We start from the raw sequence: 24,160 nt of genomic DNA on the forward strand, positions 1-24,160 counted from the left end.
CCAGGAAAGAAAAGCGGGCGAATATATCAAATCCGGAATTAGGAATTGCTATTGACATCACATACCATTCAAAATTATGAAAAATGCACTTTCCATGGCTCCAATGGAGGCGTCCTTGCAACTGATTTTTGCAAGCACGCCCTTGAGTTCAGCATTCCTTCCTCAACAAGACTAAAATCAATTAGAGATGTTATCATAAAAATTGAAGGTCTCTCCAAGACAAAATTGAATGGGGTTGGTTCATGTGACAAAAAACTAAGAAATTTTAGAAATATTTTTCTTTCCCAAACTTTCCTATAAAATTCCTGCAATCCTAACAGTGCCTGCCTTGGGAGATTTCTTGATGTTGTGTTTTACAAAGCCTACCATTCCCCCATGCCTGTTCTCTCTTGATCAAGATTCTTCTTCATTTCTGGTTACATTATGAGGGCAATTTTTCTGCTCATTCTTTAATATGTAGCCACAGTGATGAAACCAAAGACCAGACAAGCTCAGAGATCTATAGAATTAATAGCAGCCCAAACTGCAAATCTCATGAAAACAAACAAATAAAAACATTTAGGCTCTTGATTAATGAGGCAAAGTGAACCACTGTCAGTGACAAAATGATATAAACAGACAAGGAAACATCATTACAAATTCAAACACAATATAACCAATTGCTACCCCAGGTAGAGGCACAGATCAGATGACTGATGATGAATGGCTAAACAAACATGAATTTGCCTGAATTTGGAACACCATTGGTGCGATTTTCCCTCAGGAACGATATTATTGGAGCCACAGGTAATTACTGCTTGGGTTGTTATTTTCCATAGAATGTTCAAAAAAAAAAAAAAAAAATCATATCCATTAGAGATTTTACTACTGCTGATAGCAAGAGCCGGGGCCAAGTGGGGCAACTCGACCAGGTCCAGCCAATGGCGCAGCGGCAACACCTCTTTGATTCAGAAGACACCTGAAGTGGGCCAACCTTCCTGTAACCTGCTTTGGATCCTTAGCCAATTCGTCAAAGGATGTCCATAGCCGCTCTTCAGCCAAATAGCACACACAAAATAGATAAATTAATGAATGAATACTACTATATACAATAAGGCCACTGTTGGATACCCACAAGATTTAGATTTGGATTTCTCACATTTGCAGTTGAGATTTGGAACTGGATTAGATCCTTAGATTTCCAAATCAGCTACAACAGTGAAAAAAATCCGATTTTCAAATCTGTTCTGCAAGACATTATTTGGAAATCAATATTTGTCGCAATTACCTTCACCCTCGCTGCTCCTCGACCTTGCTGCAGCAGCAGCGAGACGTCCCCCCGGGCTCTCTCTCTCTCTCTCTCTCTCTCTCTCTCTCTCTCTCTCTCTCTCTCGTACAACCATGAGCATGAGGATGATTGATGTATTTTGTATCCAAAACTCAAATCCAAATCCAAATACAAAAACATTAGGTATCCAAACGTGGCCTAAGAATTCAGGAAAATTCCTGAAGTTCCATTTCATATAATCGCACATTAACGATCAAAGGAAACAAAATTAATTACCTGCTGCTGCTGCAGCACGTGGCCAAATGGTTTGTTCAAGATCTGATGCATCGATGTGCTCGCCCCACATGCAGACCTCACCACCAATTACTAATTTCTGGTGTTTGGGGTTTGTGATATTTGAGAGGGGCTCATTCATATAAAATTCCTCCCATGTGGTAGTCAAGTGGTCCAAGTACCACTTGTCCTGGTTGCTCACAATGCACCTCAGCCCAGCTGCAACTATTTTCTGAGCAACACCCCCACCAAGCCTGTTAATTATTTTATCAAAATGATATTAAACACATGAAGCCCAAATAATGAAAATTTAGTACAGAAGACATTAAACATCAGTTCATCAGCTATCAATGAATTTACTATTCAAGCCTATAAAATGTCAAGATTAATTCAATGTTCTGTAAGACTCTTTTTCAGCCCTCTTTTGATTAAGAAGTGTTACCATGATGCCATTCAAAGAAAAACAAATGAAAGAAGTGTCACCATGATATGAAAATACTTAAATCTTTTCATTTTTATGCTGCATTACTCTACTATTTTGTTTGCCATGGATGTATGGTATAAAGTGAGTCTCTTTTTCTGTTTTTTCTCTTCTTACTTTCTGCATGTCTCTAAAATAAATTTCAGAGGTATTTTCTTCAACCCATATTTTGTTGATTTATAAAGCTAAACATAAATAGAAAATTATCACACTGCATTAGTTTGTCATCTGTTTCAACACTTTCAAAGTTAATTAAATGCTGCCAGTGTGCAAAAAGAATACAGATCCATGCATGCGATCACAAAAGGGATAAAAGAAGAAAATGGTAAGTGTAAGTATATTGTGAAGTATGGCAATGGGAGTACCAGTTGTGCACCACTGTTTTTGGGCTCAATTTTTTGCCGAAGTTATTGAATGTCTCCTCCCTGTTCATCTTACAAGTGCACATTAAATATTTGGAAACAATTGGTTTCAAATAAAGAAGAAAAAATTGAGGCAAGGCTTTCTACCAGTTCACCATTTCATATCCATGGGATAGTGCTATTTTCTGTGCACGCAAGACAAAGTATTCATAAGCTTCTGACTCATTTAGCCCTTTCTTATTTAACCTGCAAATAAGAGAGTCAACAATATTATTTCATTCTGCTATGCAAAAATCAAGAGTGGTTCATTTAAAGAACATAATGAAAAAAAATATCAGATATATTCCAAAAGCTGAGATGCGATAAATTGAATAGTCAGAGAGTATGTGAAAGGAAACAAATCAAGATAGAAAACCTCCAGGCTCCATATTCCAACTAGTAACCAAACTCCATTGTATTTTATGGATGTAATTACATAAAAGATTCAGCTGCTTCAGACTCCAGTTGCATCAATCATCAACTCAGTTGAGTCATCAAGCCTAGTTGAACAAGTTAGCGAATTCTAGAAGGCAAAAACTAAGAGATGTTAATAGAAATTGTGAGAAGCCATTATTGGAGCAGCTTCTCTCATATGAAACACTACTGAAACCAGTGTGATGCTTTCAATGAAACAAAAATCAGATTCCTCCACCATGTACAGAGATTGTGTCGTAGAAGACTTGGCATACCAAACTTATACCTATCTCCACCTCCATCATTTCCCTGTTCTATTTTTCCTTGCATCCACAACTCTCACTATTCACCCATGGAAATTAATCATGTACTAGGTGCTACTTTATTTATTAAAACATGGAACTTGACCCTGACACCAAGAGAACTTGAATTAAACTTGTTTGAGTGATCAATCCAAGATTTTCGGATCAAATCACTTATGGTGAAAAAAAAATTCTGAAACTTTCGTTGAACCACACATTGCAGCCCAGTAGTTCACCCTGCATATCAATTATCTTCTCTATCATTTTCATTGAAAGGGAAACACGGCTCTCGCTTTGCACCTTGAGCTTCTCTGTGGCATATTCGTACAGGGAAAGAAAGCGACTCATGAACCCTGCCCTTGAGTTCTTGCCCTATCTTTCAATCAAAATTTATGATTATTAGCTTTGTAGAAACTGGCTACCACCTTAGTTCTACCCAAGTCTTGATAAGAGTCGAGATTTTTCAAATACTTGATCAAATTTTTTAACGCATGGGCAGTAAATTTGTATGTATTAACAGTTTCCTTTGCATAATATGTACTGGTATGTACAATATGTGCCATGTTAGATATAAATCATTGGAGAACTGGTTGACGATGTGACAAGTTGTATACCTCTAGAACTAGCATGCTATATTCCACAAGCTTGTTTAATGAATAATTGAATATTTTTAACATCAATCTAACTAAATAAAATAGAATGCATATCATTCAATAAAATAATTTCACCTCATTGATATATTTGTAAATCAATAAGTTCAGAGAAGATGGATTGTGGATATTGTTACCATTTCTTTACATGAGGCGTTATATTCCAACAACCTGAAAATAGGCAGTAAAATCATCATCATATATTAGTGGATTTTTGTTACATACCCATTAATCTGTTTATTAAAAAAAAGGACTAGAAGAACCATGACCTAAGTTGCTTGAGATCAAGGTTTTAAATTTCGGTTTCGGTACCTATTTCGGACCCCACCGAAATCCAAAATTTGGCACTGAAATCGAAATTTTGTAAATTTTTTTTTTTTTTTTTAAATGCCATTTTCTTGAAAGTTCGGACAGAAATTACCGAAATCCGAAATTTAGGACCGAAATTTCGGATTTCAGTCGAAATTTAAAACCATGCTTGAGATGAAAGACCCCCCAACAAAAAAGTATGACTTTTTTTTTGAATGGTGTAAAGATGTATGACCTTAAACCATTATTCATCTAATCCACATCCTAGGAATTACACATACTCCATGTTTATACATGCTCATCTCATCCAAATATGTGTTTGATGCGTAAACTGTGAATTGAAAAGCATAACTTATATGTAGTGCTTACTGCTTAGAATATCAAATAGGACAAGACCATTTCCCTCTCATATAGCATCAAGATGCATAATAAATAGATCATGTACACATTGCTAAGGGTTGTTCCCTTAGCAGTGTGCACAAAAAACATGTGAAATGCTCGTTATTCATGAAGGAGATTTTGGGAACAAAAATTGTCTACATGCACAAGAAACAAGATAAATTCCACTAACACACAATAGGACTCACCCGTGTACACTTCATCACCTCCCAAATGAACAAATTTGAACTTGAAGACCTTGCTGAAATCTGAAAAATGTTCAAGGGGGCATAAAGAAGTTATTGCTGATTCGCCCATAATAATAAGTGTTTAGTTAACAACTTATATGCATTTTAGTGTAATCATGTGCTAAGCCATTAATCTGGACCATATATTTCAATTCGAAGCAACATCACCTGATAGAATTCCATCAATTACATTGAATGTGAACTCATTACTCACATCAAGTGGCTGCCGGCAATCCAATGATGGCCATAGAGAAGGATAGCCAATACCCCTAGAAGAGAAACTTTTTTAATTTCCTGATAGATTTTTAGCAGGTGGAAAATACATGCAGCAAAACCCAAATACAGCAATGGTCATACTAAAAAAGAGGCAATCATTAAGTGTAGTAACTTTTAAATTTCCAATTTAAAAGATGCATAGCATATCCACTAATTAGAAGTGGCTTTCTTTATGTGCATCAAACTAAGGAAAGAATTAATAAGAACGAATTCAGCTTGATAGAACATCATGAATGGCTGCCTCGCTGAACTACAGCATCAATTAGCCTAAAATACACAAAAGATGAAAGCAAAAAAAACATATTCTTTTATAGTAGTTTACATGGTAATTATATCATTAAAGAAAGATAAGAATTATGCCATCTCACAATGTGATTTTATTAAAGACCCATAGTGACGTAGGACACTAGGATTAGAATTAGTATCTCTCTTTATTTTTTCCCACTAGGATTAGTAACCTTCTTTCTTTCTTTTTGGGTAGAGATTTTTTTATGGATAGCAGGAATACTTTTCTAATTATAGTTGCTTTCTTATTGTAAAAGGATTTTAGATATTTCTTTACTTATTTAGTGATAGATTTTCTTTTCTATAAGAGGTTGTAATATGTAAGTTTCAACTGAATCATGGAATAATATTAAAGACTTTTGTCTCTCTATCTCTCTCTTCTCCCCTTTCCTAGTGGATTCTAGGGTTCTTCTTCTTCTTCCTAGTGGATTCTAGGGCAATCTTCAGATCGTACGCTTCGGGTGCGATTCCACGTTTGATCCGCTGCGTTAGTTCGTATCAGAGCGAGGTCTCTCCTCGGATCGGACCATCTTGCTTCAACGGCAAACACCACCATCAAGGAGACTTGGATTTATGATGCGGATTTCCCGCACAAGCAAGTTTTCTTCATCTTTATCCTACCATACTCCATCCAGAAATCTCACCCTCCATCTCTACCACCATCCACCACAAAAAAAACAAAAAAAAAAAACCCATTGATTCTCAACCAATTTTAACCCTGCCTTTTATACGATTCCACGTTTGATCCGCTGCATTACATAGCCCAAATAAAAGGACTCTCCGCAAGAAGCTCTCTTAAATTTTAAGCAAAACCGTTAAATAGATTTTCCCTAGCATATTGGATGCATAAGTTTTATTTATGAGACAGACCAACGACCAAGATTTTGAATTTCAGTTTCAGTTTAGGTTTCGGTCATTAGGAAAATGGGAACATTTCGGTTTCGGTAAGAAATTTCCGTCAAAATCTTGTAAAATCATTTTGGTTTCAGTTGATGAAAACGGAAACCTTTTTTTTTTTTTTGAATGATGATGAAAACGGAAACATTTCCGTTTCAATTGATGAAAAAGGAAACTTTTTTTTGAATGATGATGAAAACGGAAACATTTCGGTTTCAGTTTCTTCACCACTGGTTTTTATTTTTATTTTTTGTCATTTTTAGAAATATATTAAAGGAATCTCGTTGTTCTCTTTTCTGTGAGTGGAGTTGATTTTTGTTAGGGTTTCTGTTGAAATGTTGTTAGAGTTTCTGTCGAGATGTTGACAAATCGATAGAAACTTTGCTTATCTGAAAAGTTGCATGTTTCACAAAATTTCAACCTAAACATCAACGAAATCCTGAAATTTCGGGCAAAATCTTGTAGTTTTATGAATCAACTGGATTTCATTTCTGTAGCAACCGAAATCGAGGCCGAAATCGAAATGTTTCGGCTGAAATTTAAAACCATGCGTACGACCAAGGTTCAAGTTTCGAGTTCGGTTTGCATTTTAGTCCCGGTTTCTAATATTTATCATATTCATTTCTACTCTACCTTCCCGGAGTTCATTCTCCGGGGAACTCCGTTTAAATCATTTCGGTGAATTCGCTCCAGCTCGCGAACCTGCTGCTTGCTTATTACTCAGATCTCAATACCTTGATTTTAGTTCCAATTGGGATTACTCGCCTAAATGTTTCCATTCCCATACCCACTGAAACGCATACTGAAATCAAAACCGTAAGTCTATTATGTACTGTGCGTGTGTGTATGAATTACACGTGAAATGTGGGATGTACTGAATTATTAGACATGCGCGATAGCGGAGTTCACTAGGTGTTTGACAGTTGTGTTTATATTGTCGTGCTTATGCGATGGTTTCTAAATGCGTATTTGTGCTTAATCTAGCATTTCCTGAAGTTTCTCCTTGAAATTCTATCATTGGTATATGTTTTTTTAATGTAACTTTCATTAATAAGACAAGTTCAAGTACATAAGCATACATAGGCTGGGACAAGACATCCCCCCCTACGAGTACATATATAAGACCACAGATTAATAGTAGCAAGAGCCCTGCTCAACAGACGCTCCCTACTCAACTACTATATCCAAAGCAGTGAGTATACACTGAAACAACAAGACTCCCAAGGCTTCACGGAAGCACACGATACCACCAACGAAGATGCGCTGAGCGAGCAAGTTATCATGCAATAAGGACCAGCAATATACATATTACTGGATATTTGGAGAGGTAGCTTGTATAATTACTATGACTTCCATGTCAGACCCGTCCTTTGCTAGTTTATCGGCCTCTTCGTTTGCTGACTGGAGCATGTGTTGGATCTTGGGGTCGATTAGAGTCAAAAGATCACGAAACACCGCAATAATATTCGCTAGGGCCCATGGTCCCCAATTTTACCACATACCCTCCCTCTATTATGAGGGGCAGAACTGTTGGTTGCGAACCATTTCAGAGCCCATAACAACGGCCTTGATTCCACTTCATTTGAATCACAAATGCCAACTGATCCAGAAAAAAGACAACACTACTTGACCATTTGAGTCTCGGAATAGCCCTCTAATACCCGCCGGACCCGGGGTACCCTTGGAGCTTCCATCATAATTTAGCTTGATCCACCCAGGAGGTGGGTGAGTTGCGCGGGGGTGGGGGCACCGTTTGGGCTTTACTTTTCCGTTCCACTTCTTTTCAAGCATGATCACCTTCCAGCTCCTACAAATTTCACCAACACTATAGAGACAAGGTTCTGATCTGGCTCTACTCCAGGCTCTACTCCAGGCTATAATATCGGTTTTGATATCGAGGAGAGTCCTTCCCCACCGTCTCAATCTTTCATGGAATATTCAATTATTTCTCTCCTTCCAAATGTGCCATATTATTGCATACGGCACAAGAAGCCACAAGGATTGACCCACTTCCCCAAAAGGGCCACCACTCCATTCCAATAAATGGATTTTATAGATCCTTGAAGCAACCAAGATAACCCAAAGCTTTTGATGATGTCCATCCACAACCTGTTGTCCAAAGATTCCTTAAACTCCTTGCATAACACACACCAAGAGGCTAGATGCACATTCCTTCTTTTTAGGCGATCACCAAGAAAAGGCCACCACCCTTGGAGGAGCCCGTGACTTCCACACCCTTGCGCAACAGGATGCAACACTCCTCAAGGATGCCAACCTGAAAAAAGAAAGAGCAAACCGAAAAAGATCCATTTGGGTCCGGAGTCCAAATTATCTGGCGGGGGCATTAGGTGAGCAATGACAAGCATGAAGACGGGAAAGAAGAGTAGAAAAGCCAGCTATCTCACACACTCTTAGATCACACGGCGCCTAAGGTTAAGGTCCAAACCACTCCCCCACCCCCCCCCCCCCCCCCCCCCCCCCCTCTCCAAGTAATCACACACTCTAGCCTTCTTGTCTGTCGCTAAAAGGTATAGGCTCGGGAATGCATGGGTTTCCATACATTTTTGTGATTTTACAGATTTCCACCAAAATTTCCAATGAAAACTGAAATCAAAATTTAAAACCTTAGATAACGGAATGAAGTATCTAAACCATCTATATTTCTAGCACACGAAAACTCTAATAAAAAACGACAACAAAATGTTGATGACAGAAATGATAGTCCAGTACTAATGCTGGTAGAATAAGCATCCTGATTTCCATACATAATAAATAGTATAATTTTATTTAGATTAAACCAACCATGAAAGAGCATGCCCTGGCACATCAATCTCAGCCAATACATTAATCCCTCGTCTTTGTGCATACCTGCAAAATTCATGACCAAGCATATTACTGGGGCACACCACTAAAGGGAATATGCATAATGCATACAATAGAACATGACAAACTTTAAGAAGGAAACCACTTACTGCACAATTTCAACAGCATCAGCCATTGTATAACGTTCAGAAAGAGAATAAGCACCATTCCACAGTTTTGGATATGAAGGTATGTCCAAGGGGAAAGATTGGGTATCAACAATATGCCAATGTAGAACATTCTGTAGAAACATAAAACAGGATTGATCCATATAGGTCAATGTTGCTAAAATATTGTTTTTTGAAAAATATTCAAGACAGCTAGTTATGAGAGCAACTCTTATATCCATCGCCAAAGAAATCATGGTGCCCAATCAATCTCCTAATATCTTACGTATATAGATGCAAACAAATGGCTAGTTAATCAGCAAGCAAAAGAAATAAACCAAGTTTAACAATATACAAAAATGATTAAACAAAACAAACATCACTTTCTGAAGCAGTAGTTAGAGTGTATAGGTGTGAGAGAATCAAGTTTATTTTAGTTCATGCCATGATATAGGAAATTTAGTGATAACTGATAAGACATAGGTTAATCTTGCTTATTTGTAGAGCACATGTGTCGTTATACAGATAAAACTTTCCTTTAAGGAAGCAAATGAAAAACACTAGTGGATCACACTGATGCTAGGTACACCTTTACATGTTGCCTTTTAAGGAGGCAAATAAAAAAGTTAACCAATGACAAGTAACAAATATCTGCCTCTCCCAGTTATTACTAACTCAACATCATCATCTTTCTTTCCTTGCATTTCAAGGGCAGGGTGGGATTCTAAGCCTCCATTCCTGGCCATACACCCTAAATAAAGAGACCATAGTGCTTTTGGAATTACATAATAGCTCTGTGACTTGCAGACACGAAAGGGATAATTCGAGTTGTTGGTTTTAAGCAGTAAGCAGTTGCCATGTCTATCTAGCTTAGCATATCTTTGCATGAGTAGTTTAGATTTCAAAGGTGTTTTAATAATTAATTTTATAGGCAGTGAATTCTCATCACCATTCGCCTATGGTTGCCGCTATTGTCGGCCACTTAGATGACAACAGGTTACGAGAACCTTCTCCACATTCCCTCGACCTCTTCCTCCTCTCCTTGTTGCTTCTTCATTGTCTTTCTTTTCCTCAGTGAACCCTAGGCTTTGCACAAGAATCCACTTGTATGAAAATAAAGGTTCCAGGATTTTAAATATCTCCTTTGAGTTTATACTTCTCAGTTCATTCTCCTTTGTTCCTTGAGATCCCCTTTATAAATTCCCCTACGTCAATTTGGTATCAGTCTAGGTTTTCACGTCAAGTCCACTAGGAGTGTGAGAGCTTATAAAGGAAAATTGTTTGCTCAACAAAGATGATCATCTAATCTAGATATTAGAGAGGTTTGATCAATTAGAGACACAAGTGCTAGCATTGGAGAGGCCCAGAACCTCAACGAGAAACTTGGGAAAGTAAAAGATAGTCCGCAATGGTGGAAAAAGCTAACAACATAATATTTCTGAGTTGGCTGCTAATTCCATTGAAAATCTCAAAAAAAGTACAGCAGCACCACTGTTGAAAGAAGGTCTCTTATTGACCAGTTAAAGCCCGGTGGCCGAATGGTTATTCCAGTTGGAAAATTTTCCCGTATTTGATGGTAGTAGACAACGAGTCTAATGGCTTTCTCAGCATCCAAACCAAAACTTCCTCCTGTTATGTTCCGTTAACAAGCCGAGATACCCAGTTACAAGATTACAAATGAAGGAAAGTTTTGCTGGAGCAACAGAATATGGTAACATAGTAACAACATGACTCAAAAAGAATAGGGGTCGTTTTATGATATATTTGTAAAGTTGCATACATAGGAGCATGGTTTTAAATTTCCACTGAAACTAATACGAAAAGACAGAAATATTTCCGTTTCCATTCCCACTGAAACCAAAACCGAAATGCCCGAAATGTAAAAACCAAAATCGTAAGTGCATGTGAAATGTATTTATATGAATTGCATGTGAAATGTAGTGCATGCATTATGTATAAATATTTATATGAATTACATGTAAAATTTGGTGGGTAAAATTTTAAATTACCAGAAGCTCTTGGCTACTCTACCATAAGGCTAAGGGGTATTACTTGACTGAAAGATGACTCATATTATTGGGAGCTTCCTCATCCAACATTTGACTTATATATTATACAGGTCTTGCGACTACTACAAAGATGGCTTAGTTTGGTGGTTAGGTCGGCCCCTAGATGGAGCTCTCCCCCCTCGAGTTCTTTCACGTTGAACGTTAATTGTTCTAGCTTGGGGACATCCAGTCAATCCGGAGTGGTGGGATTATCAGGGATCATAATGGGGTGACAAGAATGGCTTACTCGGAGCCGGTGGAGATAAGATTCTCTTAACACGGCTGAGATAATGGCGATTAGAGCTAGGGTTACACTATGAATCAACCTTCCGCTTGATCCTCTGATCATTGAAGGCGTTCCAAGAACGCCGTCCAGCGGTTGTGTCACCCAAATAGAGTTACATGAAGATTTCATGATATGACTGGCAATGATTTGGATCGCCTCTCTAGGGAGATCCTTCTACCATGATTTGCAATCGGCCAATGAGAGGGTGGATGAGCTTGCGAGAGAGGGAATTCACAGCACAACCTTGATTACTTTTGATGCCTTACCCTTGGTCTAGAGAGTAATATTGTTTATACTTTATATTTGTAGCTTCTGTGGACCTCATCGGTCCGCACTTAGGTATTCCTCTCTTTTTTGAATATATCTATTTCCCTTACTAAAAAATTAGATACTTGTTAGGAGTTAGTGCATTTCATACCAACTTTGTGTAGGCCATCGCATCAATGACATTCTTAATCATCGGCAAAGGCTGATAATGTCGAGAAGTATCTGCACCACATTCATAACTAATGATTAGAAATCTTTGACATTCATCAAGATGCTATTTTATTATATATTATAAATAATAAATGCAGGAACAAGAAAGATAAAAGAAATAAGGAAAATTTCTCAATTTGGGTGTGTCATCCTTGCTAATATTCATGCTAACCTTCCCTATGTCACTATGTCATTTATTGAATAATGGAAGACTTCAAAAAAAAACAAAAAAAAACATAGCTTAGAGATTAAACATTATCTAGATACTTAGATAGTAATATAATGCATAAATAAGGAACACTTTGAAGAGATCGAACTATTGTGTGTCTATAAATTTGATACACCAGCACAAAGTCCTTTCCTGATAAAATTCTATGCATTAATAACAGCATTGAGAATATAAAAACAACCCTACAAATAACGGAAAGTCTTAAGGGACAGAAAATATGTAAGATAAAATGACAGGAAAATCCTTGGATCAAATGCATCTAATTCCAAACACAAACCCTCAGAACACTGTTCTGTAATTTCTAATTTTTCACAGGAATTGAGACATTTTCATTGCTGATATAAATTATAATTGGTTGAAAAAAGCATGAATAGGATAACATTCGTGTCCCAAAAACATGTCCAACTAGTGCCATGGGAAGGCACAAAGAGAAGGATTCACACTCTCATGAATCTTCCAAGAACAACGTGTAAATGTGTCAAGAACTGAAGATCACACAAGTAAAGCATGCATTTGAAATCTGGAGGAATGTGGCCTAATCTAAAATCCGGCTTCAAAGATTTTCCAATTACTGTATTTCTTTTTGTGGACGATAATGCAATGAATAGATGCCCAACTAGCAGTTAACAGAAGCATCCGATTTCATCATTCCAGATCTATTTCCCTAAACTTCTAGCTTAGGTACATCACCCAATCTATTCCTTAAGTAGTAGTTGTTGTGATGATTTGATTTGTAGTTTCTTAGTTCCATCTCTCCCACTAGTAGTGTGATTAATTTTGTGTGTCTTTATCTGTTATCAGATATCAAATCTTCACACAGGTTAAATATTTTTGCCGGGACAATTACTAGGCCTTACATATGAGCCTAATCCAATAAATAAGTTATCCCAACACTGGTGTAATATAGGTCTTCTTTTGCCTAGAGTGACTGGAGAAGAAATTCCAATGGTCAATAGTCTTTTTAATCATATTTTCAGTAGAAGAAACATGAATTCAAAATCAATATCGTTAATCTTCATGATACTTGTACCATTATAGGAACATAAATGCAACTACTCAAAGATAAGCCTAAAATCATAGGCTTCTATTTCAAGATTCAAAATTACAATTACTCACAAATCCATCTTTACTCCACACCAATTGCTAGCCCTTGATAATACCGGTACCAACACTTCAGTGGAGGGAAATGATATGAGATGTTGTCAATACCATTAGCATGGCGCTACGTGATATGGGGGCTGTATCATTTGCAACCCGGCATCGCTTCACTTTATGTGGATTGTAAGGGACACATGCCATACAAGACAATATGGTCTAATATACAACACGCATTTATTAGACAATATGGTCTAATAAATTTGATCTTCAGCTGGAATATTTTGGCTAGATTTTTTGTTTTTCCTGTTCTCTCTCTCTCTTTTTATCGTTTTTTATAATGTCTTTTTCCTGTTCTCTCTTCTTTTTGACTTTTTCTCTTTTTCCACCTTTTCAAAATTTCTTTAAATTTCTTCCTTAAAGCAATAAGAAAATTAATTAGGCTTTCATTGTTAATAAACGTACTACTAGATTTATGCATGTACCTGCTAGGTCTACAATTTAATTATTTGTATATTTCCTCTTTTCTTGGGATTATGCTTTAACTATGTTCCTACGGATTCTTTAACACCTTTTTTCTAGGTATATCAGAAGGGTATCAGGTGTATGAATGTATGATCAGAGATATGTATCAGATTTCGAGGTGTTTGTTACACCTTCGATACCAGAACCAAAATACCTTGTGACGGAACAAAAGAGCAAGGTTTTTATTACTTGTTGACAGCCAAGACAAATCAGTATTAGGGTCACCAAATCAACAAATTTATAGTAATATCTCTCTCTCTCTCTCTCTCTCTCTCTCTCTCTCTCTCTATATATATATATATATATATATATATATATATATATATATATATATATGAGGAATAAGATTGTGCGCTCGACCGCACCAAGGTGCGGTTGAGGGCCCAAAACTCATGTGGGCCCACATTGTTAGGATGGTCCAAAGCATTCATTTGCAAGACCCCATCATAGATAGGGTGTGTACAAAAAATCAGCTCCATACGATCATCCTAACCCATCCAAAAGTGGAGGGCAAAATGGACAGACACCGTATGCCACAAATCTGCCCATTTTTGCCCTCCACTTTTGGAGGGGTTAGGATGATCCAATGGAGCTGATTTTTTGTACACACCCTATCTATGATGGGGCCTTACAAATGAATGGTTTTGATCACCACAAAAAGTGTGGGACCCATGTGTTTAGGCCCTCGACCGCACCTAAGCTTAGGTGCGGTCGACCGCACACTCCTTTTCCTCTATATATATATATATATATATATATATATATATATATATATGAGAAAACGGTTCCTACACACTAGTGTAGATAAGTTATCAACACACTAGCTTAAAATAGAATGGGGGCCCACATTGTTTGGGTGATCTAAAGCATTCATTTGATGGGCCCTCACATAGATAGGATGTGCCAAAAAAATCAGCTCCATAGGGTCATCCTAACCCTTCAAACCTTGGAGGCAAAAAATGGACAGATTTGTGAAGGTTTATACACGTCCATTTTACCTCCACAAATCGTAGGTTGGGATGATCCTATGGAGCTGATTTTTTGTGGACACCCTATCTATGTGAGGGCCAATCAAATGAATGATTTGGATCACCCAAACAATATGCCCTCCACTGTTTTTAAACTAGTGTGTAGATAACTTATCTACACTTGTGTTTTTGATAGATAACTTATCCCTTCAAAAAAGTGAAATCCTAAATACACTTAGAAAAACATTATATAAGCTTAGTTTTTGCTACCCTTAGCCGTATTTTACAATTCTTTGGATTGCAAAACGAGGTCTGGACTAGGAACTTTCTAACAATAGGAGTGGCTTAAACCCATTCTACTACACAATAATAAGACATCTGACTTCGTAGAGGAAAGGGTATCTCACCAATTAGAAGCCCGCGATAAGAGAACCTTGGTTGATCAACAATAATCCATGGAACCAGATGAACTTCAATTATCCGGGTTGTAAAGTTGAAATGGCACAGTTGGCTAAAAGTCTGTTACGTTTTCACGTCAAAAAAGAGGTAGAAAATTAGGTATGTTTTGTTCATAAACTCAGAAATTTGTAAGGACATGTTCCCAACAAACTTAAGTGACAATATGCATGACTGTAATTAACCTGCAACCCATGGAGAGCCCCGTAAACTGTGTGCGCCTGCATACAGTTCCCATCCAATTAAATTAATTAGACAATTTAAAGTTGACACAAATTTGAAACGATCACACAACTTGTTCAAACGCATTGTAATGCAAAAATCTCATAGCATTAGATGGATTGCTTCTGCTTTTAAAAGGTACTTTTTCACTAACATACAACGTCTTAATACCAATTTCGACCTCTCATTGATTATGAACTCATCAATCTTTATGTCAACCCATTAGTGAGTGAGGAAACCGGAAATTTTATTTTTTTGGTTTTCGCTTGATTTTTTCTTTTGCTCTAATTGGTGGCAATTCTAGAAATTTTCTGCACTCCTTGAAACCCCACTCTTGAGCATTTGAAAATTTGTGAGTTCTAATGTAGATAAAGGCATTCCACGTAAACCTCCACTGAATTGCAAAGTTGTGCAGTTTTCGGCATTGCAATGTTGTGCAGCTTTCGGCATGTGTCGTCATTGTTTCGGAAAGGTCCAACATGTATCAGCGGTGTTCCAGTTATTTAGGCTGAAACATTCCTGGTAATCACATGGACACTTTACATGCCAAAAATGCAAAGAAAAACTCCCATTTGCAGAATGCGATTGAAGGAGATGTTGCACAAAAAATTGGAGACAAATCCTTCACTTGAAGCTTTGGTATGATTTGCGAAAGAAATGACTTTTGAATAAGTGAAGCAATGAGGGCATCTGATATGCTTTAATACTCCCATTAGTTAAAAGGACATCAAATACCCATCAAACAAATATAAAATGGTCATTAGATAAAGCTAAATCAGGAAACATTTCAGATTCACCAGTTTACAAAAAATATTTTTTTCACAAATTGGTGAATCTGAAATGTCTCAAGATTTACAACCCTTTTTATTTGAAACAGGACGTTTTGCCCTGTTTCATCCTGTAAATATGAAACAGAACTAGGGAAACCAAAATAGGACCAACAAACAGTAAAAAATCATGGCAGGGATGTTTCACTCTGTTCTTTTATACTGTTTTGCAAACTAGTAGGAGATGTTTCATCCGTTAAACGGAATGGAATTCATAACTATCACTAGATCCATGCATCTATGATGCTGATTTTTTATTTATTTTTTGAAACGGCATCTATGATGCTAATTTGTAAAGTATTAGTAACATTTAACTATTGCATCTATTATTGCATTTAATATTGTTTCCATTTTCCATTTTTTAAATAATAGGAAGACATCATCGATGCTTGTATTTGGCACTAGAGACATGTTCATCTGTGATATGGATTAGTAGACCAGAAGTAATATTTAATTAGGTTTTACAAAATTTATTGTTTCATAATCTTTTAAAATAAAATGTAAACATTTTAGATGCATGAATTTAGCACTGAATTCATGCGCCTACAATGTCTATTAGTGGACAACTAGTAAAACTTAATTTATAATGTTAATTGGTCTTAATAGTTGACTTGATTGGCACTTAAAATACTTAAGTTACAAACTGATAAAACTAAAATAACACTAAGTTCAGTATGTTAATGATATAATTTTTCAATGCTATCTAATCTGTTAAACATTTTTTTCAATTTTCCCTTATTTATATAATTTTCTTTTGGATTTTTCAGCATAGGAAATGTTTCCGAGAAATTCAGTCGTACCCCAAAGAAAACAATTGAAATTGATGCCCCTCCCCCAAGTGATACCCAGAAATCAATTTTTCAAACCATGCTAGAGAGTGAAACCACCACAAGAACGAAGTCAATATAATAAATTGGTAGCCTTAATGAAAAACCCCTATAACTAACAGAGAATAAATATAAAGTTCAGAACACCGCACCTCAAGATGTGCATGTAGTGGGCTTCCAGTGGCAGGTATAGACAATTTGTAGGACTCATTAGTGCCAAAGTTCAGCTGCATGCCAACCAACAACAGTTCCCACACTATAGCAGTCAGAATTTTTCCTCTGACAAGCAAAACACTTATGTTACCTCCATGCACAGTAGATCAGCATACCATTCCAGCTTAAAAAGAAACTTACCTCAGTAAATAATCGTTGATTTACAACCAAAAAAAATCTTGATCAGCAAAACATTAACGACAGACAGGAACCACAAAGAAGCATTTCATATTCCCGCAAAAAAAAAAAAAAAAAAAAAAAACTTTGCCCACGCCAAGTGGATAATGAACGACCAATTGATTCGTAATCTATATCCTCCTCACCGAAAGGGGTGGGAACATTCATAAACCAGTTTAACTCGGTCTAAATATTGATCAATCATTACAGAGAAAGAGAAATGGATAGGAGGGATCATTACCACCGTCCCTTACGCAGCAAAACATTAACGACAGACACCCAGAGTTTCCCAAATTTCAAAATCAAATTACATTTATTTTTTATTTTTACAAATCCTATAGAATGCAAAGTAAATGAAGCGTGCACTATAATAGATTATAGATTTACTGAGGGCCTGTTTGTTTTAGATTATGGCAACCGATTATGGAGTCCCCAACCGATTATTGGACTCAAACTTAGTGCAATTTTAGGTCCAATAATCGGTCGGGGAGTCCACAATCGGTTGCCATAATCTAAAACAAACAGGGCCACAATCAAGATTATTTTCATTTCTACAAGCAAAAAAAACAAAAAAAAATGTAATGTAATGTCATAGGAACATGCCATCGATTCTTAAAAAATCCAACTATCTACATATTTTGAAAATCGAATCAACAGTAATCCAATAAAAAAGGCTTTCTTGTTTCTTAAACCAAATAACCTTCACATTGATTAAAATTGATCTTAATTTCAAGAAACCAATAACATAAATTGCAGAAAAATAAAATTTCATATAAGCAAACCTCATCATCTGTTGAGAAAACAACCACATTCAATCCCTCAAGCACTGCCAAACTATCAGTCACATTACCATCAACAACATGTGCTTCTCTGACAATATCAAGAAGCCTTGAGAAACCATCTTTAAGTATACCCGAACCATCTTTATACGTGCTCCACAATGCAAAATCCTTGCTCAGATACAGAGACTGGGTTCCATGGCTCAACGAATTTGGCATTGGCCACAGATTAACACCATCAACAACAAAAGTGAAAAGAAACCCTAGGAAAAGACATATACAGAAGGTTCTGATTTTCTTCCCCATTTACAAAACCACAAAAAAAGAGACAAAAATCCCTCTGAGAGATCAAATGAATTGCATTTTGATAATTTAAGGGGTCAGAAATTGAAACCCTAGAATCTGGAAAGCCAGAAAAAAGAATGGTATTTCGGTAAATATATGAGCGAGTGGAATCTGGAGAGAGGAAGAAGACAAGGGAATAGGAGAGATTCGGCAATTTGGTTTTTTTGGCAGATTTTCGCGGACGGCTTCCCTTCTTTCATTCTCAGATTCTCTCTCTCTCTCTCTTCCCGGCCGTGTTTTATGGTCTGTTGCCAGCGATTGTTTGATCCCTCGAACTCCCGCCACATTTATGAATAAACCATGGGAAGTGATATATTTGACCCTTTTCTTAACTAGGCCACCCTACTAGACTACTAGTGTAGTAGTGTGCTATTTATGTACTCTTTTTACACTACGAGTCTACGAGAGGCTGGCGCTGGCAAGAGAAAGGGGCGAATATATCATTTCCCATAAACCTTACACAAAAGTTCCGTATACAAACTAAGGGAAGCACTGCCCACTATTACGGGTAGGGGTGCAAGTTTGGCCCTGTGAGCCCTGACCCGCCCTGACCCTGGTTGGAAAATCTTAACTTGAGGGTGGGTTTGGGTACATTTTTTTGGCCCTGACTCAGGGTTGGGTCGGGGTTGATACCCCGGGCCGACCCGACCCTGTTTACACTTTACCCGTGGCCCACCTTTGAGCCTTTCTGTTTTTCATTTCTCCATCTATTGGGTTTTGGTTATGTATTTATCACCAAAAATCATATATCAATCAGAATAATAGATTGTGTGGAAGTATTTTGATTTTTGACAATAAAACAAACCGAAAACATGTAAAATTGCCCGGCTCGGTCCGACCCAAGCAGAGCCGGCCCAGCCCTGCCCAATCAGGGCTAATCAGGGCGGGCAAGGGTTGGGCTGAACCCTATAGGGCGGGCATTGGGTTGAGGATTTTCGGCATTGACTCAGGGTCAGGGCGGGTCAGGGCTAAGAGAATGGCAGCTAGGGTTTTGCAAAACCCAACCCAACCCGACCCTGTTGCAGCCCTAATTAGGGGTATTCATTATTCGGTTATAGCTGAATAACCGAACTGAATTGGTTTGGTCGGTTCGGTTTTTTCCCTTTCCGGTTTGGTTTCGGGATTTTTTTTTGGGAAATTCGGTTATTTTGGTTCGGGTTCGGTTATCTCAAAAAAAAAAATTCGGTTAACCAAATAACCGAAATTATGGATAAAAATCATTATTTTTTCAAAAAAGTGCTATATAGGCACTTCATAGGATGATCAAAACCGTCAATTTGATTGATCACAACTTAATTAGGTTGTGCTCAAAAAATCATTTCGGTAGGATGATCCTAGCCCTCCGATCCAAATCGAGATTTTACTTTTTCCCTCTTTTTCTCCCACTATTCGGTTATTCGGTTACAACTGAATTTTTAATCAGTTCGGTTTTTAGAAATTTCGGTTCGGGTTCTATTATCGAAATTTGATAACCGAAATTATTTCGGTCTATTCGGTTCGGTTATAACTGAACGAACACCCCTACCCTCTATGGGGCCGATTTAAGATATGTGGGGGTCGATTTATCACTGCCCTAAACTAATTGAGGAATGATAGATGCAAGGGCCCAACTTTATGCAAGGGCTAAAGAAGGGCCCTTGAATAGATCCACTTCATTTTTAAAATCACTTGAGAAAAGTGCAACTGAATTCAATTTCCCAACTTATTTTAAAAATGACGCAGATCTATTCAAGGGCCCTTCTCCGGGGCCTTACATAAAGAGAGCTCTTGCATCTATCATTCCTCAAAATAAAATGATTGTCAGAAATTTTTGGCACCGTGCATCTTGGTGAACTAACCTTCTTTCTTGGGTTGGAGGTCGCAAACAATTCGAAGTCTCGTCTTCTCGCCCAAACGGATTATTCTATGGAGTTATTTCAAAAAAGCTAGAATTCTTGGGTGCAAAACGTGTTAGGCACCACTATCATCAAGGTCTAAGTTGCATACATTTGATGGTACTCCTATAGATGATACAACGACCTATCGAAATCTCATGGGCGACCTCGCCATTACTCATCCATATCTTAACTTCACCGTCAATCAAACATGTTAGGACATGATGAAACTTCACTCCATTCACCTTCTTCCTTTCAAGTGAATTCTATGCTTTGTCAAAAGCACCCCCATGCATGACTTACCATTTACCAAGTGCAGTAATTTTGACTAATTTTTCTTCTCTAATGTTGACTGGGCTAATGACCATGACAAGCATCGCTCCACATTTGGATAAGTATCTTTCTTGGCTTCAACCTGTTATCCCAGTCTTCAGAGAAGGCAATAAAGTTGCGGATGCATTATCAAATCGAACTGAGTTTTTCAGGTCTGGTCAGAAATGCCAACTACGACCCGTGGGGCTGCAAGATGTGATGCCTTAGGTCTTCCAAATCTCCGGACGAGGATGACCGAGGTGGTGGGCGGTATTTAGGGAATGTGTTTATTTTTTCCCCTTTTGGGTTCAGATTTAGAGGCTAGTAGCCCTCCTCTTGTAATTTTGCAAATACTATATAAAATTTTGAGGTCCTCCCCAGGGGGCCGCAATCTGTTCTGGGGTAAAAAAAAAATTGTTATCCTAGTCAATAGTCATCCAAGAATCAGTACATTGTTTTGCGCTCGAGTGTTGAAGTTGAGTACAGACAGCACTCAACTGCACTGTTGCTGAATTAATTTGACTATAATTCCTCCTTCCTGATCTCGGTGCTCGTCTCTGCATGTCACCAACGCTATTTTGTTATAGCATAAGTGTCGTGTATCTAGTTGCTAACCCCATCTTTCATGCTCAAACAAAAAATAGCAAAATTGATTTTCACTTTGTCCGAAAATAGGTACCTTGGAAATGGCATCAAGTACTTTATATGGTCTTATGAGATCAACTGGCAGATATCTTCACGAAGGGACTCCATGAAGGGACTATTGTCTAATCAAAAAAATATGTGTCTTGATTTATCTACTCTCCATTTCAAGCTTTTATAAGTATACAAGGCAAAACGTTATTGGGAAATTGATTAGTACAAAAACCACCTCCTTAGCTCTTTCACAAGCCTATCCAAGGATTAAAGAAACTCTGGCTTGCTATCCCATAAAGAATAACCCCATGGGTTTGTTTAGACGGGATTCTTTTTACCAGAGATTTCTGGTAAAAAATATGAATAGCTAGTGTAATACCCGGGCCACCCACCCATGCACACACCCAGTATTTTTTTTACCTAGATTGTCATAATGAATATTAGTTTATGGTTAATTTTTAGAATGGGGTATTATTATTAATTTAGTTTGGTAAATTTTATCTTGAGAAATGGAGTGTCGTTAACAAAATTGGTCTATGGGTATTCTTGAGATGGAGTGTCCTTATCATTTCTACAAGTGGGTGTCAAATGGTCTTTTGGGCAAGGGGTGCCCTTATCAATTGAATCAACTATGAATCTTAAGTGGGTGTCATTATCAAATGGGACGGATCTTTAGAGTTAAAGGTGAAATTATCGTCGGGAAATTTGAAACATGAATGCGAGAGAGTGAATGGTAGACCCTACACACCTCCATCCTTGTCCTTAATAAAAGACCATCCCTCATAACACTCACTGCACCCTTATCGCTCTACCCCTTCCCAAAGCCAACCCCCAACCATGTTCATTTATTCCCCTACATTAAATCCCAGCACATCCATCTCCCATAAATCACAACCAAGCAGCCCACCCACTCTTCATTCTATTCCTTCTCCCGTAGTAGAACAGCCCATTACATCCCATTTCCATTACCATCTTCCTATCCAACATTTCCCTCATAAATAAAAGAACAAGAATGAACTGTTGCTTCTATTGACGTTGGAACATCCTTGGGTTTCAGTCTTTCTCTTCATTCTCTTCCTTTTGTTGCATGAGGGTTTGCTAGTTTAGTGAGACTCTAGGAAGAAGAAACATAAATTGCCATTGGGGGCCTTTGGTACATTTGCAAGCCACCTTCTAGCTCAGTTTCCACAGCACTTTAGAAGCCAACAATCAGTCCTAAAACCCCTTGTAGACTGTTATTGCTGCCAAACCACTTTCCATCTACCTCTCCATCATTTTCGTCCCATAACCCATTTCTCCAAGAGCTAATCAATCCTTGGTGCTCTTGTTTCCACCACCAAGAATAGCTTTGCCTTGAACGTAATTGTCACGCCCCAAACCCCACCCTGGGTGTAGAACGTGGCAGCGCCATACACCTGCAAGACGAATCTCACAAATGTACAAGGCTACAAAGCAATAACAGAAAATAACCTGGCATTTCATAACTAAAATATCAAAGTAATGATTAATGCGGACCCATCAGAGTCAAATCAAAATCTCATCTCTTCCCCGAGAGTTAAACAAATAAATAATAAAATCTTTACATACTATTTAAGTACTCACTTCCTAATAACTGAAATAACTAAATTAGTCTCTGAGCCAAAGTCAAACTCCAGAACTAAGCTTCCTGCTCCCCGTTAACCTCACGAGGATCAAAACCTGAAAATAATATATAACCACAATCAGCTGAAAAGCTCAGTACATAATAAAGCACTACTCTAAGCACAGTATAACATGATCGGATTCAATAGGATAAGATAGTCAAAGTCAAAACTGAGTTCAAAGGTCTTAGCTAATTCATAGGCACAAACAGTTATAAGTGCATGTCAAATATGGTTCTGAATTGAAGGTGCATAAAGCAAATTCAAAGTCTAAGTTTGGATCAAAGTCAGAGATTTCAGAGTTCATATACAGAAGGTTCAGAGTTCAAATACACAACAGAGTCAGAAGACATGTTGTTGCTTATACACCGACCGTCCACGGTGTTCGGAAACAGTTCCTGAAGTTCAGATACAAGTCGACGGGGCCAGCGTTTTATCCCACTGACGGGCCAGAAGTTCCAGTGTACTACCCCCACGGTGAGTCTAGAGTTTCCAAATGTTTTACCCCCATACGGCAGGGTCCAGAAATTATTCAAGCCTCCACAAAAGTGTTCAAAATGTTCAAGGTTCATATTCAAATGGTTCAAAATATTCAAAGTTCAAACTAATAGTTCACAGGTTCAAAGTTCAGAGCAGGTGTTCATAACAGTATTTCAAAACAGTTATTTCAAAGGTTCCGAAGGGTAATAGTAGGTGGAACAAAATAGTATGATGGACTCAAAGCTAATTCAAAAGTTCAAAGCATCAATACAGGTTTCCAAAGTCAATACCGATTCAAACGAGAAGGGTTTATAATCCCCAAAGTAGTACGTTATTACGTACCTCAAAGAAGTTCGATTCCTTTCTTAATCCGGACTACGATTCAATATCTTGATCTGAACAGAACATAAGTGCCAAATAAGGGCCCATTTGAATAAGTTATGAATTTTCGAAGTTTTTGGAAAAATTGTCGCGCCAGTCGTCCGAGAATCGCGGACCTCCGAGGTTCCTACTGTCGCCAAAAGTGGTACTCACGGACGTCCGCCCCATGCGCGGACCCAGATTTCTCCATAGCGCGTTTTTTTCCGTTTTGGA

General features: G+C 37.7%; 1 protein-coding gene across 2 annotated transcripts; it reads right to left on the reverse strand.

Moving 5' to 3' along the window:
* Positions 1-547: 547 nt before the first annotated feature.
* On the reverse strand, positions 548-18,875 carry LOC143858561 (beta-hexosaminidase 3-like). Of its 2 annotated transcripts, none has more exons than XM_077369220.1 (14): positions 18,283-18,875; positions 17,263-17,337; positions 15,420-15,455; positions 15,186-15,297; positions 11,903-11,973; positions 9,154-9,284; positions 8,984-9,049; positions 4,892-4,992; positions 4,685-4,744; positions 3,926-3,959; positions 2,531-2,629; positions 2,387-2,446; positions 1,544-1,794; positions 548-1,031 (listed from the first exon to the last, which is right to left on the reverse strand). In XM_077369220.1, exons 1-14 carry the CDS (start codon positions 18,583-18,585, stop codon positions 865-867), a joined length of 1,566 nt encoding a protein of 521 aa, XP_077225335.1. In that variant the 5' UTR covers positions 18,586-18,875; the 3' UTR covers positions 548-864. The 2 variants fall into 2 exon arrangements, with proteins under 2 accessions (XP_077225335.1, XP_077225336.1); XM_077369221.1 differs by having other exon boundaries at positions 17,263-17,389; positions 18,283-18,419.
* Positions 18,876-24,160: the final 5,285 nt, after the last annotated feature.

This window comes from Tasmannia lanceolata, unplaced genomic scaffold (assembly GCF_043159265.1).
Source record: "Tasmannia lanceolata isolate RefF3 unplaced genomic scaffold, GAP_Taslan_0.1 ptg000026l, whole genome shotgun sequence".
Classification (NCBI taxonomy): Eukaryota; Viridiplantae; Streptophyta; class Magnoliopsida; order Canellales; family Winteraceae; genus Tasmannia; species Tasmannia lanceolata.

Excerpts from the sequence above, each read along its gene's own strand:
- LOC143858561 (XM_077369220.1), bottom strand. The coding sequence starts at position 18,585 with ATGGGGAAGAAAATCAGAACCTTCTGTATATGTCTTTTCCTAGGGTTT. Across the intron at positions 17,338-18,282 it reads TTTTCTCAACAGATGATGAG|CTGAACTTTGGCACTAATGA; the intron begins GTTTGCTTATAT and ends GTTGGCATGCAG. Across the intron at positions 9,050-9,153 it reads GATGCTGTTGAAATTGTGCA|GTATGCACAAAGACGAGGGA; the intron begins GTAAGTGGTTTC and ends TGAATTTTGCAG.